The 20,293-nt window shown below is 29.3% G+C and overlaps 1 protein-coding gene across 1 annotated transcript in view; it reads left to right on the forward strand.

The window, feature by feature from the left end:
• Nucleotides 1–20,293, forward strand: part of LOC142324078 (putative G-protein coupled receptor Mth-like 1) — a 212,452-nt gene that overhangs the window by 96,599 nt on the left and 95,560 nt on the right. The window contains exon 3 of the mRNA XM_075364705.1: nt 7,920–7,998. Coding sequence (XP_075220820.1) covers nt 7,920–7,998 — 79 coding nt within the window. The remainder of the gene's footprint in view (nt 1–7,919; nt 7,999–20,293) is intronic.

Below are 20,293 nucleotides of genomic sequence, written 5' to 3' on the forward strand. Positions count from 1 at the left end.
AAGTTTTTTTTTTATTTCTTCTAACCAGTGGTTGGGAAAATTTCTTTGGCGTATAATTTTAAAAATATTTTGTGAGTTTATTGTCCATTCTTATAAAGTGTCCAAAGAACATTACCTTTCATTTTTAAGCCTCCGGGACCACTGTTAGATATTGCTTCAGAGGATGAGGTGAAGTGGCAATTTTTTAGTGCGTGAAAAATGTAATGGATTCGAACCCGGGATCTACAGATGAAAGGTTGAGACGATACCATTCGCGCCACAAAGGTCGGCTGATTTAATATGTTGATAGGACTTACGTGTTTATTCTGTATAAATAAGTTAAGAAATGCTGATCTCCGTGGCCGAGTAGGTAGCGCCTCGGCATTTCGTGTGGAGATCCCGGGTTTGAATCCCGGTCAGGCATGGCATCTTGACCAATTTCCACCGGGATAATTAAATGACCATAGCTGTTGATGACCATAGCTCTCATAAAAAATATATATTTATTTTCATGAAGTAATTTTTAATTACTTCATGATTAATTCTCATTAAAACGATGGTTCATCTATTGTAAGAAATAAAATCGGATTTCTTCTTTAACAAATAATATATTGATCTCGAATATAAAAAACAAAAAAATTCTTTGTTAGAAATAATTAGTAATGTAAATTAAATAAAATTGTGTCACGGATTTGTTTTTTTTTAATCATATTTAGTCTACATGCTCAGTTGAACGGATATTATTATTATTATTATTATTATTGTGTGAATTGTTTGTAAGAAATATTATTGTTTATTTATTAATGGACGCCAGATAGTAATAATAAATTTGCCTACCTAATTTCATACTACAGTGTTCCATTATTTACAGTTTAATACAAAAAAAAATGCATATTTTCAAGAGAAATGAATAAAGTAACTTTATATAAGAAAAAAATTAACCGTTATACTACGTATTTTAATTTATTGTTAAGCAAAAAATACGTTACGTTATAAAAAAAGTAAAGAAGAAGAAAAATATAAAAGTATATAAATAACATAATAGTAATAAGAAGATCCGTTATATTATTATAATTATCTTTATTATTTTGACTATATTATAAAAAATATATATTTATATATTGTACGCTTAAAATTTAGATGTATTATGTGCTATTAATTTACTTATGAAGAACCATGTACATGGCACGATACAAAAATGTATTGTATCTTGTATATCACTTTATAGAAATAATAACTGTAGTGGAGGCCTATATTTGCTTACAATAACAATGCTGTATGACTGTGCAAAAAATTTTGAATGTCTTGTTATGATGACAAAAGACGTATGTACTATTAAGATACAATAACAACAAAAAAACTCGTTTTCAGTATCCGAATCGTGTCGGAGAATAATTATTTTCTTTTATTTAGAAAAAAAAAGTTATACTATTTATGTATTGTAATTGTACATACCAGGATCCTTTGCCTATTTGCTCGGTTTGAATTCTCTGGTAATCCCCCCGTGGTTTCACTGCCCTTCACGATATATCTAATATGCCTATTGTACGTATATATATATTTTTTTTTTTGGTGGGGGTGTTATCAGTCATTTAGGTGGTTTAATTATCTCCTTTCCTTTCTGTTTTATACGCCAATCTTTTACAAAATTTCTATATCCTTAATGATGGTTTTTCTGTTCCAAATCTTTTTATTTATTTCTATAGTTTTTTTATTGTCTATACATATTTCTATTATCCAATTAAACCTTGTTGGATTTTTTTTGTGCATGATCAACCGACCTAATTCGTCTCTATAAGATTCTGCCACAAATATCTTTCCCGTCTTATAGTATCTTTTTTTTTAAGTTTATTGACCTTTCTAATTTTCAACATTTTTCTTTTATAACATATTTTATTCCTCTATTCTTTTCTTTTTTGTATTTTCCATTGTTCATGTTTCGCTAGTATAAAACGTTACATTCCAGGCTTCTTTTAAAAATATTTTTCCCATTCTTAGATCTATAATTCATATTAACCGATTTTTTCGCTAGAAAAGCTCTCCTTGCTTATATGTTTGTCTATTTTTCGTTTTTATGTTATTTCGTCCTTTGCCGTCTTTGTAATTTTTTTTGACGAATTAATTCACCACAAAAGCTCCAAAAGAAGCTTGTACGTAGAAATAGGAAATGAAATTTAGTAGGTTATGAACAATCTCAAGTCTGACGTGGATTCGAACCCGGGATCTCCGGATTAAAGAACCGAGACGCTAGCACTCTACTACTGAGATCGGCAGAGTTTTATTACTTAAGTAAAAAATTCTGCAAATTTGTTTTTTAGTGTCATTTTGTTTAATTTATTTTTCATTGTTCTCCTTTATTTGATCATGTGACAAATAAACTGATGTATTAACAATAATATATTCTGTAATAAAACGCGTTTTTATTATTAATATTCGTGGAATTAGCTTCTTTCTTTTACAGTTAGCTTCTTTTTCTCATTATTATAGTTAAATTATACAGAATCCTTTGCATATGGAATTCATGAATATTAAAATCAATTTTCATATCTGATTATATGTATGTGACAGTTTATGCTTTATTTGTCAAGCCGAATGATTGACTACACAGAAATAGCAAAAATCTATACATTGTAATTCAATTTTTGTATGGATGGGAAAATACGATAGTAAAAAATAAATATTTTGAAATGTGATTATAGTGAAGATAGAATGGAATGTCGGAATAAGAATTGAAGATGTGCTAATGAGAATGGAAGAATAATTATGCATGTTGAAAGATATTTCAAAAAGGAAAATGTCATGGACTGGACATGTATAGGCTGGACCAAAAATAACACCGGTTTTAAAACTTTAAAACCAAACTTACAGTTTATTCGAAAATCAACAATATTTTTACATAATACATATTATCTGATTATGAGTGGAATATAATGTCTGACAAAAACTGAAAAAGTACAAAAATTCACTTCCCGCGGGGCTTAAAATATAACTAACCAATGGTTTAAAAAACAAACAAGTTATTCAATCGTTAAGAGAATCATCTATCTACTTAGAGTAACATTAGTTTGCAATTTATTATTTTGTAATTGAAACAGCCCCGTAGTGAGTAACCCACCGGGTTGGTCTAGTGATGAACGCGTCTTCACAAATCAGCTGATTTGGAAGTCGAGAGTTCCAGCGTTCAAGTCCTAGTAAAGTCAGTTATTTTTACACGGATTTGAATACTACATCGTGGATACCGGTGTTCTTTGGTGGTTGGGTTTTCAATTAACCACACATCTCAGGAATGGTCGAACTGAGACTATACAAGACTACACTTCATTTTCACTCATACATATCATCCTCTGAAGTATTATCTGAACGGTAGTTACCGGAGGCTAAAACAGGAAAAAATTGTTTGCCCCGAATCCGAAAAAAATATATATATTATACAAAGAAAACTGAATTCTTTACTTCAAACGCAGAGAGAAAGAAAATCGGGTGATTCAGAAAGGATTTTTCAACTTTAAAAGCGTATAAAAATTTATTGAATTTGAATTAACTTACATATTCGGCCTAAGGTCTCATTTCATAGTAAAACATTTAAAGTTTTGACTCAAGTAGTTCATTATTACCAAATTCGGCCAACAGCGCTGTCACCAAAGTTGCTAAAAATGGATTCATTTATTGGTGCGAACGTGGTCGCTGTGTGTTTTGGTTTCGCGATTTGCAATCAGCAACTGCAGTTAATAGTAATTTTCGTAGAGAGTAAGGTAGGGAACCTTCTGGTAGGCATACAATTTAACTGAGTTAACCTAGGACGTGAACGCTGGAACTCTCGACTTCCAAATCAGCTGATTTGGGAAGACGGGAAGTTCACCACTAGACCAACCCGGTAGGTTTTTGAGGGATATATACACACTTAAAAGTATTTTTCGGGGTTTTATTCACAATTTTTTTAATGGCATTTTGTTTTTATGATAAGATTCACTGAGATTTTTACAATGAATTCTTTTTTTTGGTAAATTAAATAATTCTAATGAGGGACCATAAGTTGGTATATATTTACTTACTAATGTAAAAAAAAATTTACTTGTGTAATAACGTATATTGAAGGTTAAATTTGTTCGTAATGGGTGATTTTTTTTTTTTAATTGATGTCGTACGTAATAAAATATAGTGTTAAAAGGATGAGTAACAAGAGTACTTAGTGATGATATCATTTATGTGTTATTTATCACGAGATAAGTGGGGAGGCTGACATGCAGGCTAACTGACATTTACCATTAACTCCTTACTGTTTACGATCTCTATAAATTAAACAGCTACACTTTAATATGACTAGACTGCGTGCGGATGTACATATGTTTGTTGTGTGAGTGTGTTTTTGACCTTACAATAAAGGGCCATCTTATGGACATCGGGTAACCCTGTAAAGAAAGTGGAGGTATGGTGTGTGCGTGTGTGCGCTCACTTAACTCTCCAATAAATGACGGCTGTGGTGTTTGTTCGTACTGTATGTTTAGTTTGACGTGAACACTTAAATAAAAAGATAACAGAAGTCCAATATTTTTAAGCTATCATTAGATTGTTCGGTAAGGGTTTAACTCGCATTCCTTCTTTTGAAATATATCCTTTAGAAAAAGTGAATCGTCAATCGTAGATAACCCTTATTTAGTTTTATTTAGTCTACAAATATTGAACTTTGGAAAATAATATATAATTGTTTTTTATAATGTATAATTTGAAAAATTTACTTAAATCTTTATCTAATAGAAACAATTAATTTCTAATACAGCCTATTTAAATATTTGTTTATTACTAATCGATTCAATTCATGCTGTATGTATGAACGAACATATTTAGTTATCAGTCAGCAGTCTAATTTATGTTCCATTCTCTGTTCAGTATTAATTTTAAGAATCTTTGCCTTTCTCTACCGTTTTACATTCTCTTTCTGTCTTAACATGGTCAACAAATTTCTTTTTAATATAGTTGATCTCCGTACAAGATTCTACCACAAATTCTTTTTGTTACGACCACAAATAATTATCTTAAGACCTTTTTATCGTATTTTATCAACCCACCTTATTTTCAACATATTTCAAAGCCTTCTATTCATTTATTCTCTGTTCTCTTATTGTCTATTTTTGATTACTACAAAGTTCTTCTACAGATATTTTCAATTTTTTTTTTTTAATTCATAGATCTGTTTGAAATGGCATTCCAGTTTCCTGTAAGATAGTATCAGATTTCCATCTTCTTTTATATATTTGATTAGATCATCTATTTCTTTATACGCCTTAATAAAACGCTAAGCTTGTCATCATTATCTTAAATATTTATTACGCTTACATATATTTCCGTCTTAATTATATCACCTCTTCAGGTTCCTTCAAAAAATCTGATTTCAGGTTAAAAAAATTTGGCTGTAAAATCATTAGTTGGCGCCTATAAGTAAATCGAATGGTTTAGACCGTTATTTAAAATATTAAATATTGTAACTTATCCTTATGTTATTTATTTATCAATGTGTCCAACCTTTGCTAACAAGAATAAATAGTCACTTATTAAAAAAAAAAATACAATATATAAACCTACATCGAACCAAACAACTGAACCGTTTTCTTGAAATTTAATAATACTTCGCATTACGAGAAAGGGCCATATTATGCTTCCGTTTGAATTTTTCTATAAATTATCAAACCATATTTTTTTTTAAAATTTTCCCACAAATTTATTTAAAATACAACTAAAGTATTTTTTTACAGAAATGTTATTTTTGATTAATTTTTTAAATAAATAAGAGAAAATCTTGATTTTGTGCATCCGGTTCAACGTGTAAATAAAAGGTAATCAAATAATCTTCTTTAAAATTTTATGAATCGTTTTTTAGTCTTTTTGTTTAAATTCAGTATCTTCATTTCACGTGTTTATATTTTAAATAATTAATATGAACTTCACTTTTCTTATTTTATCATTACTTATATATTTTGCTCTGATCAAGGTTATCTCACGGTTTCCTTTAATTCATCCCTGGAAATGCTGATACAGCTTCTTTTTTTATCTGTGAATTAACATAACTACCCATTCCTGATGTGATTTATTATAATATATAATTATATACTGATCAAAATAAAATATTTGTTTATGTTTCTTCATTTTTGAATTACGAGGTTGCTATATAAATTTGTGCAGTCGTTATAGTCAAAAGCTTTAAGTCTAGTTTTACGTTCTTACAAATGTCAATTTCTTTTTATTTTTCATTTATCAATGTTGGACAATAATATCTACCTACAACCGCCAATCAGGAGACCCCTTGCCATAGGGTACAGCTTCAACGATACTCTAACTATCGCTAATCTACTGGCCATAATGGTAGTTTAAAGCGGTTGTACCATGGATGGTCCTCTGGCCCGTAACCAGATACACATCTGAAATTTATTTCCATATTGGAAATAGTTATACTGGATCCAGTAAATGAATCGATTGGATTTCAAATCGGTACTTTCAACAACATAACCAGAACAGTGACACGTACGTAATGATAATAACTAAAAATATTTTCAACACTCCTTTATAATTAAATAATCGGAAAATTTTTCAAAAATCTAATAAATACCAGTTAAATTAGTAAAAATATTGGCCCGCAGGGAATGTCGCCATTTTACACTACTGAAACATTTTTAAAGTGGCAATTTTTTTCAGCCATATCACAGAGGTATATATTTTACACTTATAAGTAAGAAATAAATTGTTTTTGAGATTAATTCACTTTTAATTTGAACGACAAACGAAAAAAGATTTTTTTTGACTAAGTTTTTTTTAAAAATCCTCTCTGTAAAGACAGATTTTGTAGATATTCGTACCGTAAACCGATAATTATTCGACTGTCGTATCTCATTTAAATCGATTATTGTCCGACAGTTTATAATTAGTATTTATTGTCAGAGCTTTTTTACCAATTGAATTCCTTATTACACAATAAAGTATCTTTAGTTCTGATTAAATTATCCTTAATCAGTCCTAAGGACCTGTAGCCCTTTATCCATGAGTGGCGAAAATATATATACCGATATAGCGAAAACCTTTCACCAATAAAAAAATGAGAAAATTTCTCATTTTTCATTAAAAAAATTGAGAGTTAGCTGATACTCGTTCCTCGTACTCAAATCGATCTATTTTTTCAGTCTAGCTCCACCATATTTCAATTTCTACTGGAAGAGGGTAACTAACAAAATTTAAATGAAAAAGGTAATATTATAACAAATCATTTTAGAGTATTAAAAAATAAAAAAAAAGAGTATCAATCTTCTGGCTACGAAAACCCTAACTAAAGTAGCGGCCATTAACCCCAGCTATTTTGAAAATTAATTTACTGCCTTGTAAGCTCGGTATATCTCTTAAATAATTGTTCTATAGTGAAATACTAAAAGTATATAATTTAGCAAACGCTCCTACATCAAAATGATTATGTTTTTGTATGAGGCCACTAATTGGAGTGTATAACCCCACGTAATAGATATTTATTTCTGTTGTGAATTAATATTTTGCTTCCTTATGGCTGTAACAAATTGAAAGTAACTTATGTATAAGAAACCAATTAAGATTTATTTATTATTGTTATTATTTTTTTTTTTTTTTGAGAGAGAAAGAGAGAGTTGAAACTTTCACTTTTGGGGATTGAAAATATTTGTTATTTTTGATGAGCTTTGTAGTTGATGTACAGTAGTACAGTAAATTAGGCTTAGTGAAGAAGACAAAGAGTAACCTTTTACCCCTTCATTTTTCTTATTTATCATGACATGGAAGCTGGTTATTTTTAAGAACAGTTATGCAGTTCTCAGGAATGACTTCTTATTCATAATAATTTATCTTTAATCTTTACGGTTTTGATTTGTAATAAATAGTTTTCAGAAGATATATTTTTAATATACTTATATATGTTCTTATTGTTTCAGCGATTTCGATGCATTTTCTATTCCTAGCTGCATTTTTCTGGTTGAATACAATGTGTTTTAACATTTGGTGGACATTCAGGTGAGTTATATATAATTTTTTTTCATATTAAAACAATTAATAGCAACATTTCGTAATAAATAAAAAATATTTTGACTTTTCGGGCTATAGCGATATATGCTGCTGTAGCAGTAAAGAGAAAGTGTATAGATCGATAAAAAACCTTAAAAAATTGGTCCTTTTTTTAAGTTGTATGCCTTAAGGAGAAATTATTTTTTTTTTTAACAAAAAAAATTAAATTTAAATAAAATTATATATTCCAAAGTACAAAAATGTATTTTTGTCAGACGGTCGTTTTTGCGTATGTAAATGTGTTCATTGGCCTGTACTGTAGTCTTTTAACTCTGAACCCCGTTGACTGTTTTTCTTTAAACTTGGTAAACATTCTGGAAGGAAATAATGTATTCAATCTTTGCAAAAATTGTAAAAAGGAGTGGAGGTGTTTTGGTCGAAATAAAATCCTAGATCTTTACTGGGGCACTTTAGCAAAAAATATTTCTTACAATAGTTGAAGTTTTTTTCAATCTAGATTACAAATTATCAAAAATTTCTATTTAATATTCACAACCTTCCCAAAAAATGACAATTTATATCTTACTTCAGAAATGTGAAATAATGAGACTTTTATGAATTTATTAATTTAATTAATTAATAATTAATTTAACACTATAAACATGTTTTTTGCTCAGCCCATTAAAATGTTCTCTGATAACAAAGAATATTCTAAAAAAATTATTTTAAATTTAAATTCATCTTGCAATTACCCATTATATTTTAAATCTAAAAATCCTAAATATTTGATAGGCCTTACGCTTTGGTATTTCTTGGAAAAAATAAATAAAAATTTCGTTCTTTAGAGTTATCGCTAAATCTGAATTTTTTTAATTTTTTAAAGCTAAAATATAGATCGTAAAATAATTGAATTTAGAAAGCAAGAAAGTTTTTTTTCAAAAATGAGTTGGATAACTTTACCAGAGTAGCCGGGAAAGTTATGCAATTCATTGCCGACTTTTTTTTAAGAATGGTGGTTCGGGTTTTGTAAAATGATAACTTCTATAAAGAGATTAAACGTAAATAATAAACCAATTTCATCATGAAAGTTTTTCTAATCTATTTAATAATTTCTTGATAGCTACAAATAAAAAGCTTTTTGAAAAATACTTTGTAACTAAATTATTTATATTTTGATAATGATAGAAGTGTGAGAAACGCGAATGACAACTTATACTTAAAGTATTAATACAATTTCTATTGTTGTTATTACTCATAACTGAAAAAATATGATATTTATCCACAAATGTTTATTCAAAACATGACATATTCATTTTATGCAACATTGAAAGCTTACAGAATTTTCCTTTTAAAATTTAAATGAATAAATATTATCATTCAAAGAAAAAATTTAATAAAAGTTAACTTATTTTAATAATAAAATTAAAAAAATAAATTTTTATTCTGATCAGTACATAATAATACATTATACACCGCATGTCAGGCTTAAACATTTGGCTCGGTGGATTAAGGGACGCAAGTTTACATCCCCATGAAATTCAAACTGTTCAGGAATTGTTGATTTGGTTGCTCGCGTGAATTTTTAAATTTTTTTCAAGAAATGTTAGACCGTTTGGATAATGATGAAAACTACCACACGGTTATGTCAGGTAAACTTATTTTCACCCGAACGTCTGCGTAAGTAAGCTGGATAGTGACATTGGAGCGCTGAAAACCCACTTCAGGTACATGAGGAACCGCTGCATACTCTGAAGGTCATAGTGTGGTGTGTGTGTATTGAACCATTCTTTCTTCAAGACAATCGAGGAAAAGCTACAATATTACTGTAGAGCGTTACACATAACATTTTCGTGGCAAGAATTAGTTCAATTTCCACAAATTATGCGGTTCCACCCAGTCATACTATTGGTATGTTTATTACTGCTTTAAGGGAAATCTTTATGAACTGGAAAATGCAATAAAACAACGAATTAATTGAAATTTATAAAGTTAAGTAATAATCATAATTAATATTCCTACACAAAACAGGATCATCAAACCGAATCGGAACAAAAAACATTGATAAAATCCTCTTTCATCCATATTTCACCATTAAGGACAAAAACACAATCATATTCAAAAACGGGGACATTGCTTGGCCGGCGAGTTTATCTGATTTGTTCGGATGCGAAGTTTTTCTTTGGGGTTTGTCAAGAGAAAAGTTTTTCAGAACTGAAACCTACGTATCATGCCAAAAGGCTAAATTATTGTCAATATTTTAAACATTTTGTTGACCAATATTCTGTAGATATTCTCGATATTGCGTTTTTTTTACAGATGAAGCGTGGTTTCATTTGAGAGGGTATATTAATTCACAAAATACAAGACTGTGGTCGACAAATAACCCCCATGAATTACACCAAGTGAAAATAGGAGTCTTGGTCAGTACGAGTAGAATACGCATTGTGGGTCCAATGGTCCAATCTTTTTTGAAAATACCGTTAACAGTGATCATTATTGTACTGTTTTAACAAGCTTCATTAATCAGTGAAAAACAAAACTGGAAATCAATCACGGTTGGTTCCAACAAAATGGCGCCACAGCGCGCACAGCTAACAGGTAAATAAGCTTTTTACAAAATGTCTTCGGTGAACGAATCGTTTCGAGGAGTTTGTGGTCTGCACTATCGCCCGATCTGACTCCTCCAGAATACTTTCAGTGGAGGGCAGCGAAACAACCAATGTATTGGAACAGACACGCACGACTGACAAACTAAAAACTGCTGTAACGGCGTACGTACGAGACATTAGCGGGTTAAAGTGTTAGAAAACAAATTGATACGTATTTAGTGTTGTATTAATGTTAGAAGAGATCATTTTCAACACCTTTTATAAACTATTCCAGTTATTATAATATCCGTTTCTATAAAATAATGAAATAAGACTACAAAATAATAATAAAGAAAGTTTCTGTATTACACTTCCATAACTTCAGTGCACAGCAACTTTCTGAACGCTCTGTATATACCAGTTAAATGGATATTGTTTTTCTAAAATTAAGTTTTGTTTTTAAATGTTGAAATAATCGTTTTTATTATAACTTTTTTTTCTTTATCTAATAAAGTTAATGATAATTAAATGTATGAATAGAACTACTGTACTTATATTTTAACTACAGGAAATAGGCAATTAGTAAATTAAATTTTACAACGGATATGAGTGTGTACTCCTTATTCAGCGAACATATCCGGGAAAAGCCGGACTTAGATGGTCGTAACGGTCTGTTTATTTTTCAGCTTTCTCGAATATAGGCTAAATTAGATACGAAATGAAAATATAAATTGTGAGAATAAACGAGAGAGGGAATAACACGTTAACTTTCACTTTATTCATGTTTATACTTGTACCTATTACTTTATTAAAAATGAATGCCTTTCACTATTTTTATTATTTCCGTAAAAATTTCTTTATATATTTAAATCTCATATGTCGGTGACCTTAGCCTTAATACATTTTTATTCAGCCGATCTCCGTTGCTTAGTAGGTAGCGTCTTGGCATTTCGTGCGGAGGTCCCGGGTTCGAATCCCGGTCAGGCATGGTTTCTTTTCATATGCTACGATTTTCAATGACCATATCTATTGACCCGCTCTTTCATAAAAAGAAAACCTTTTTTAAATTTCTCATAATTAATATTGAAGGTTAAAAGATAAAGGAATTTATTATAAATTAATGGTGATGTTTCATTTATGTTATTTTTTGTTGACATTTTCTTTGAAGCTTATCACGAACGTTTCTAGAAAATCTAAAAGTGTGTAGCGGATTGGACGTGTGATAAAAATCGCTTTATAAACTGATATACCTTTTTTTAAAAAAAAATAAAGTCCCATGCCAGGTTTTATTAAGCGAAGTAAGGAATAAAGTGGTTTGCCTTCTGCACTGAGTGAAATATTATTGTATATCGGGATGTGAAGCCAATCAAAATGTAGATGTTCAGGTTTACATGTTATAGGTTTCAATTCTGTTCACTACACGGGTATGTTGATCAGTAAATATACTATTTTCAGAAAAAACACTACTCGTAGTGATGTCTGTTATACCACAGGTGCTTTACATTAGCCACAATCATTAAGAAAAAGACTACAAGTAGTGTAAAACTGTAATTTAATCTATCGTTTGCATTGAGAAACAATACATTGCATAAATTACATCTATTAGTAGGGTTTTCAGGCTTTCAGCAAAAATGTTTTCTAAATGTCATAAAAAAATTGGAAAATTTCCTATGTCTAATTCCACAAAAAATTTCGCAAAAATGGATATAAAAAAAAAAAATTTTATTTTTGTTATTAAGTATGATTAGGAGAATCAAAAGTAAAATTTTTAGGAAAACTTTCAGAATCATTGGAAATTAAAACTGGAGTAAGGCAAGGAGATGTACTGTCTCCTCTTTAATTGTGATCTTGAAATAGTTATAAGAGAATGGGAGAAATAACTTAAAAAGTTAAACGTACGCTAAAACTAAATTCATAAATATAATCATTTCGACCTTCGCAGACCATATTGCAATTTTCGCAAGATATAGACGAGGCTAAAATCAAAAACTAAACGAATGCGCAAACAAAATTGGTTTTCACATTTCACGTGAAAAAACTAAATTGTTTTCCATTGACAAAGTGAACAGAACTGATGCCCTTAAAATTTCCGATAACAAAGATATAAGAATAGTTCAAAAACAGAAATGTTTGGGAGAAATTATAACACCGAATATAACTGAAAAAATGGAATGAATAATAGAGTACGAAAAATGGAAACTGCTTATCATCTCAAGTTGAATATTTACAATAAAAAATCCCTGTTATATAACTCCAAATTGAGGCATTATAAAACTGTAATGCTACCAGAAGCACTGTACGGGGAAGAAGGTCTGCAGTTCTTTTCATAACAAGAAATAGCAAAAGTAGAAAAAACAATTTAAGAAAGCTTTGTGGACAAATATGAAGATGGAATTTACAAATTGAAAAGTGAAAAAAAATTTATAAATATACAGAAAAAAATATAGGCTTAATTCGGAAAAGAATATTACACAGTTTTATGGACATTTATGCAGAATGAACGACCATAGATTGACAAAATAAATATTTAATTTCTACATAAATAGAGCCACAAAGACATCCGGTTTAAAGAAATAGATTTTAAAACATTAAACATTTATAAGGATCAGTGTAAAGACAGAAATAAATTTAGAAAAGTGGTTCGAGAATTTAAGTTTTCAGAAAAAAAAGAAAAAGAAAGGTATAAACCTGAATAGATGGACGGAAGAAAGGCGACAACATAGCAGAAGAATGAAAACCTTAAAAGAAGTCAAAAAGAAAAAACTAAAAAAACGAAGTCAAAACTGTGCAAACGTGATCCGTAGTGAACGGAAATAAAAAAGTATAGTTAATTTGGTTCTATATTATGTGCTCCACGATATAGCATCCGTTACTTTTTTTAATCTATATTACGGGAAAAATTATTAATTTTTATTTATTTAATTTTAAGTTATTAAAATTTTATCAAACATGGCCCGTTGGTATGATCATATAATTTTTTTATAATTATAATTAATTAAAAAACCCACTTACCAACAATTTTTATGAATGAAAATTGTTGGTGTGGGTTTTTTTAAAATTATTAATTATTATTACGGCTTGGAAAAGAAAAAACTGCGGTTATGTAAGCAGATTTTTTCCTCGAAATTTTGTCTGATTGATTTGAAATATTATAATTTTTTAATAACTCTTAAGTGTTCGTCTCTTTCCATTAAATGTAATAATTAGTAGATAATATGAATATTTTTCTTTCTACATAATTGTTTCATTTCTATCGACGGATTCGTATGGAATGTTTAATATCTGTACCTGGTGATGAGTTCTTGTTCCTGAAATATACCATATGATACAAAAAAAAACTTTGCTAGAAGGATTTAATATGTAGTTTTATTTATAATTCTTTCATTTAATGTCATTTCTTATTAATCATTGTATAAATGTATGATAGGAAGAAAGGCGAATTATTGTCATTTGTAAAATATACAAATGACAGTACTAATTTACTAACGTTAGGAACACTGATTTATATCTTTTTTTTTTCAAAATTAATAAGATGTTTAAAAAATAATAAATTATATTTGGTATTAAAAACCAGTATTATTTTAGTTTAGTGAATTAGAAAAATAAATATTGTATACGCTTATTTTAAAACCCGAAAAAGAAAAAAAACAACAGTAAAAATGAATTACACGAGTTAAATTACAATGTATCGTATAAGTAAAAAAAGTAAAGAATTAAATGAATCTAATAAAATTGATATATGAAGTGAAATAAGATTTGGCGTTGAATTTTAAATAGTGTAATTATAAAGCAAATTACTTTTCTCAAAGTTAAAATAATTCTACGGTTTAACTTGATTCATTTAATATTTAAAATACCTATAGGTATTTGTACTTTATGGAAGCGAAATAAGAAGATTAATGGTGAAGACATAAAGATAAAAAATAGGTATTTTTAAAATGTGTTAAAACAGAATGTTAAAAAAATAAGGTGATTGGTTAAAGTTTAAAATTAAAAACTGTTACTAAAATAAACTGATTAGAGTTTTATATATATATATATATATATATATATATATATATATATATATATATATATATTTTAAGACATCCAAAGTTAGTTAATCTATTAATGGTAGATTAGAGAGAAGGTAAAAATTGTTGTGGGGGAACATTTTGAATACAATTTTTTTATTATCTATACAATATAATAAATATTGTAGGTGCTATAAACAAATAATTGTACGTGATATGTGATTCATATCACTCCTGAAAATGATTTTCAAGAAAAACAATATTTTCATGCCAGGTTTACTAGTGACGGTGATGGTAGAAATTGTGATTTCTCTTTTGCATCTTCATTGAGCTGAATATACTGTTTGAAATCGTATCTCAGGCCTACCAAAGTGCTGCTGAAATATAGTTTTGTAATAAAACCTTTATTTAGATTTGTTAATTACAGATTAATGACAAAAAAGGCAACGGAAAATAATTTTACTTCTTAGTTCCTCCGATAGGTTTGGCATGAGATTCTCATTTGTTTGTTTTCCTTTTTAGAGAATATTTTTCATTTTTTCAGATACTACGTGTCTACGGATGACGGCGATCATATCAGATCGCCTACATTCGTAAGGTTAACATACAGATTACGTAAACATCTCAGATTGTTTTATTTTGGAAAGCTTATCTCTGACTTAGCAAGATGTAAAACATGTATTTTTCTATTCATCATTTTTACAGATATATAGTCTACTTTTCTAATTATTTTTTAATTTTACTTACAAGTGAGGTACAACTTAATCGACAAAAAATTAATAATATTTGAAAAAGTGTTTCATGATTTTTTTCCGAATTGTTCACCTTGGAACACGTTACACCATTTATTTATTTGCGGTTTCTTTTTCTCTGTTTTTCTTACCTCTTCATTCTTTCTGATATCTCTTCCTTTCTTCTTGAGAAAGTTCAGCTCTGTTGTTCTTGCGTTTTGGCGCTTCTTGGAACCTTTTACTTTCATCTTTTAATATTCGCTTTAACATTTCTTTTTCTCTTATAATTTCTTCATTTATTTTCAATCAGGTCTTCTTGGACTTATGTGAACCATTTTCCTTTAGATTTTACTTTGAAAGAATCAAAAATTTGTTTAATCAATCAACTGTTATTCATAATAAACGGGAGTAAAATGCAATTCCTTTTCCTTATTGTATCTGAAAGTTTTTCAATTTTAATATAAAGAAACAAATATTTTTCCACGATTTTATTTTGGTAATATTAATAAAAATAGAAGATGGAAAAAAGATTTAATTTAGAAATAGGGTGAGGCAAACCTTCATCACTTTTCAACTGATATATAGAAAAAGCAGTATAGAAATTGAAAGAAAAATTTGAAATTGAATATAATTATCCGAGGCGAAAAAATAAAGATTTGCTCACCGTATTGTCTTTTGCTAAAAACAAAAAAATGAGTTACAAGAAATACTGAACAGCGTGAATCTATAACTTGAGAAAAAATTCAATTTAAAAAAATACCAAGTGTAACAGAAACAAGGATAATGAGGAATTACATTGAAATAAGGGTTCATAAAATACCTAAAGTTACATAATATTTTGTTACGAAGACAATAAAATAAGAAAGGATAGACAAAACGAAAAAATCAAACTCGGTTTTCATGCATTACGAAGTTTGTTTATTTTAAATGTGGACTGAAGAAATGAAATAACATTACAAACATTTTTCAAAATGTTAAAAACTTGCTTTATACTTTTTAGTCATACTTTAATCAAATTGTTATCATACATTGCATGAGTTTAATTAGTAGGTTAATTTTGGATTTCAAATGATAACATCATATATTGAAATTTCTAATATATTTATAAAATATCAAACAAATTCTCAATCAAACATTTACTACACAAAGTAACAAAATAGTGAAGTTTTTATTTCATTTACTTAATTAACACAATTTTCGACAAACGTTTTTATGAGTTTTTATAAAAGATTTCTCGTTCGATCCATCTTGATAATGTATCATAATTGATGCATAATTAATTGCAATATTAAATACATTATTAATTTCCATCCTTAAAATACCCCTGTACAGGGGGATGTTTGCAAAAGGAATGGTGGAATATTGTATTGTCACCCGAACATAATAACTTACAAAATTTCATCAATCGGCAATGTCAGGAAGTATGTTAAATTAAGGATGGAAGATTTGAGGATAATCATGAAAAAACAATTTAAAATTGGAAAAACATTGTGAGTTAAAGAAAAGCAAGTAAAAATAATTTTTAAAATATTTATGTAGAATATAGATTTTTTTATTTATTCAACTTTTACAGCTACACATTTTTCCCAACGGCGAACCAGTTTTCTCATTCCGTCAGTGAAGAATGCTGGCAGTCTTTGCTTTATCTACGACCTTCCTGCGTCTTTCGGCTCATCAACTGTGGTGTAATAAATACTCGTAATATCTCTCTTTAATTTCGTAAAGTATTGAAAATTGCAGGGCCCCAAATCTGGTGAATATAGAGAGTGTGGAATAGGTTCAAATTTCAACTTTACAAGACCGTCGGCGGTTGCATGCGTTGTGTATGGCCAAGCATTATCGAGTTCTTTTGCAGAATTATCGGCTCTGTGGATTGTCGAACGTAACACAAACGTTTCATAAAGTGTTTTAACCCCTCTGTGTATTGCACAAAATTTACTGTCGATCCGGCTTCCAGGTACACGTATTTGGGATCCCAGAACACTGTCAAGAGAAGTTTTTTGATTGTGGCGAACCGTAGTGCCGGTATTCAGTGATCTGCCGTTTTTCTTTTGGGCCATAATGATGCACCCGAGTTTCGTCTCCCGTCACAATACTGAAAAGGAAGTCATCTCCCTCGTTACGATAACGTTCCAGAAGCTTCCGTAACGTTTCCCACCACTCCGTTGTGGTTTGTTCTTTTTTATGAGTTTACGTAACACCCACGCGAACAAATATTACGGTAGCCCGGTTGTACAATAATGTGTCCTACTTGTTTTATATATATATATATATATATATATATATGTATATGAAAGAAGTCCTTCAGAATATTAATATGAAGTATAGCATTTCGATGATAGTGAAACATAGATAACAAGAAGAACAAAAAGATTAGAATCCTTTGAAAAGTAATAGGGATGCTATAGGAGTTATTAAAAATTAGTCGGTGTGATAGAATTTGCAATGAACAGATCTCAAAAGAAAAATGGGAGAGGATAGACATTTGTGGTAAAATCTTAAGAAGAAACGAACTAGGTCGTTCGGGCATGTATTATGACATCCAGTTCGAGTCGTTATAGAAGTAGAAGGTAAAACTGTTGAGGAAGGCAAATATTGAAGTTAATAAAACAAATAATTGAGGATGTAGTAATTATATTAAGATCAAAAGATTACCATAGAACAGGAAAGATTGAAGAATAGGTCAGAATAGACTGATAAGTAAAATAAAAAAATTAGTATTAAATATTCAACCGACTGAATGATATTCACGTAACAGTTTTTAATCTTTACCATTTTGGTAGTTTTAAACGCAGTCGTAATTATTAAAAGGTGGTTCCAATAAATATATATATGTAGTAAACCTAATGAGTTGAGCGTGCATGTAGACAGATGTGTAAAAAAAACCGGTTCACTGACTACGGGTATTGTGTATCGCATTGCATTTTTATGGTTGTTGAGGGGGTCATTGACCGGCCTTCACTGAGTGACTAACTCCACGTACACGAACGAATTTTACACGAGCAAATGGAAGCGGGAAATGGCAAGACCAGCAGCAAACGACCTAATAAGTCGAGACAAGACCACTCTTTGTATACTGTGTGTATAACTAACCACATATTATTTTCTAATAATAAAAAATTGATGAGATAAACGGTGTAAAATAAAAATGTAACTTTTGTGTTTCATTATTAGATGAATTACCCAACTTTTATCTAAGTTTAAAAATCATTTTTATTACCGAAAGGAAAATTATAAAATTTCCGAAAAAATATTCCTATTAAAATATCATTGCAATTTTTTTTCAATTTACGTTGAAATTTTAAATTTAATTCATTGTCCACTGCTGTGATATTTCGACAAAAAAAAATAAAAATAAATAAACGGCGAGGAGTGGAACACTCGTTCATATTTTGCATAATTATGTTTTACCCAGGTTGTGCCAATTTTTAAACATATTTGTTTTAACTCTTCCATTAGACGTAAAGATGAAAATTATTGTTATTACTATTATAACCGAGTTATTTTATTATTTTCGTATTGAAGACGAAAAAACACGCTCTAGAATGAATCGTTAAACCAGACTTTTTTTTAAGCATTGGCCCAAATTCAATCCTGTGCTAATGTATTCTTTTCTATAGATTTCATAAAACGTAATTTAAAATACATCAAGTAAAGAGGTATTTTAGAAATGTTCATAGAAACTTAACTTTAAAGAATTTATATTTTTATATAAGCAGAAAAAATGTATTAAACTCATTAGGTTTACTATATATAATGGAACCAACTTTTAATAATTATGATTGCGTTTAAAACGACCAAAATGGTAAAGATTAAAAACCGTTACGTGAATAACATACAATCCGGTTAATATATAAAGGTACATTTTTTATTTATTTTACTTATAAGATAATAATTTTTACAATAAAAACTGAAAAATATTTATTTCAACAGTAATAGCTTATCGTTTAGAAAAAATATAATAATAATAAAAATTTTACATTCAATACAGTAAGTTGAAAAAGTAAAAGTGTATAAAAATTTTATTTTTTGGAATTGTGAGTTCATTATTTTTAACACTGATATGTTTTTAGAATTTAAAAACCTTTCTCTTGATTTTTTTTTAAGAAACCCTTTTCTTGTAATGAACTCATTTAAGGAAATTATGGCAAAGAAAATAAAAAACACTCAAAAAAAGTTTACAAAATATAAGATTTGTTTAAATAACCTTCATCTATAGAGATATAAAGAAATTAATTAAACGTAAATATAGAAAGTAAAGAAAAATTAAATAAATTGATAAACAATGACAAAACAATAAAAAAATTATCTACTTTTTTCTTTTTTTCCCCGTCTAGATAGCGCTATAGCAGAGCTGTAGCTCTTGAAGGAAAAGTATTGTAATCGGTCCAACTTGGGCATCTGGGTTTCATGGGATCTTGATGTTTTGATTCCTAAGGTACCCAAAAAACCGGATGGAAATTTTCCGTTTTGATGATATGAGGAATGTATTTTTGGTGTTTAAAAACTCAATCAAGTAATGATCTGAGAACATAGTCTAATTGAAGTTAGATGTAAGAAGAGTTATTGTGTGAAACCTTCGGTGTTAGAGGAAGGTTCGAGGATCGCGCTTCCGCGAATCGGTTAATTTGGTAATTCAGGGTTTAGGTTGTGGATGGGGGTCGTAGTTGGATGAGGCCATACGAAAGCGGTTATAAGTTGTGTAAATACACTGATGGAAATGTCTGTCGAGACACTTGCATCGGTGGCATCCTGACAAAGGCTAAACTGATGTTTGTGTTGTCTTATCGAGTTTAGAGGGTCTAGAAGACGACCTCCGGTAGAGCCCATCAGGGCTAGGAACGGAGGGGGTGTTGTGGAGACCGGGATCATCATAAGGCGGTGTCTTCCCCTACGGGGATCATGATGATGCCATTTAAGTTTGGTCATAATTGGTCAAAGGAGCAGGAAGATACGAACCTTATCGGTCTCG

This window comes from Lycorma delicatula, chromosome 4, assembly GCF_047948215.1.
Source record: "Lycorma delicatula isolate Av1 chromosome 4, ASM4794821v1, whole genome shotgun sequence".
NCBI classification, from domain to species: Eukaryota; Metazoa; Arthropoda; class Insecta; order Hemiptera; family Fulgoridae; genus Lycorma; species Lycorma delicatula.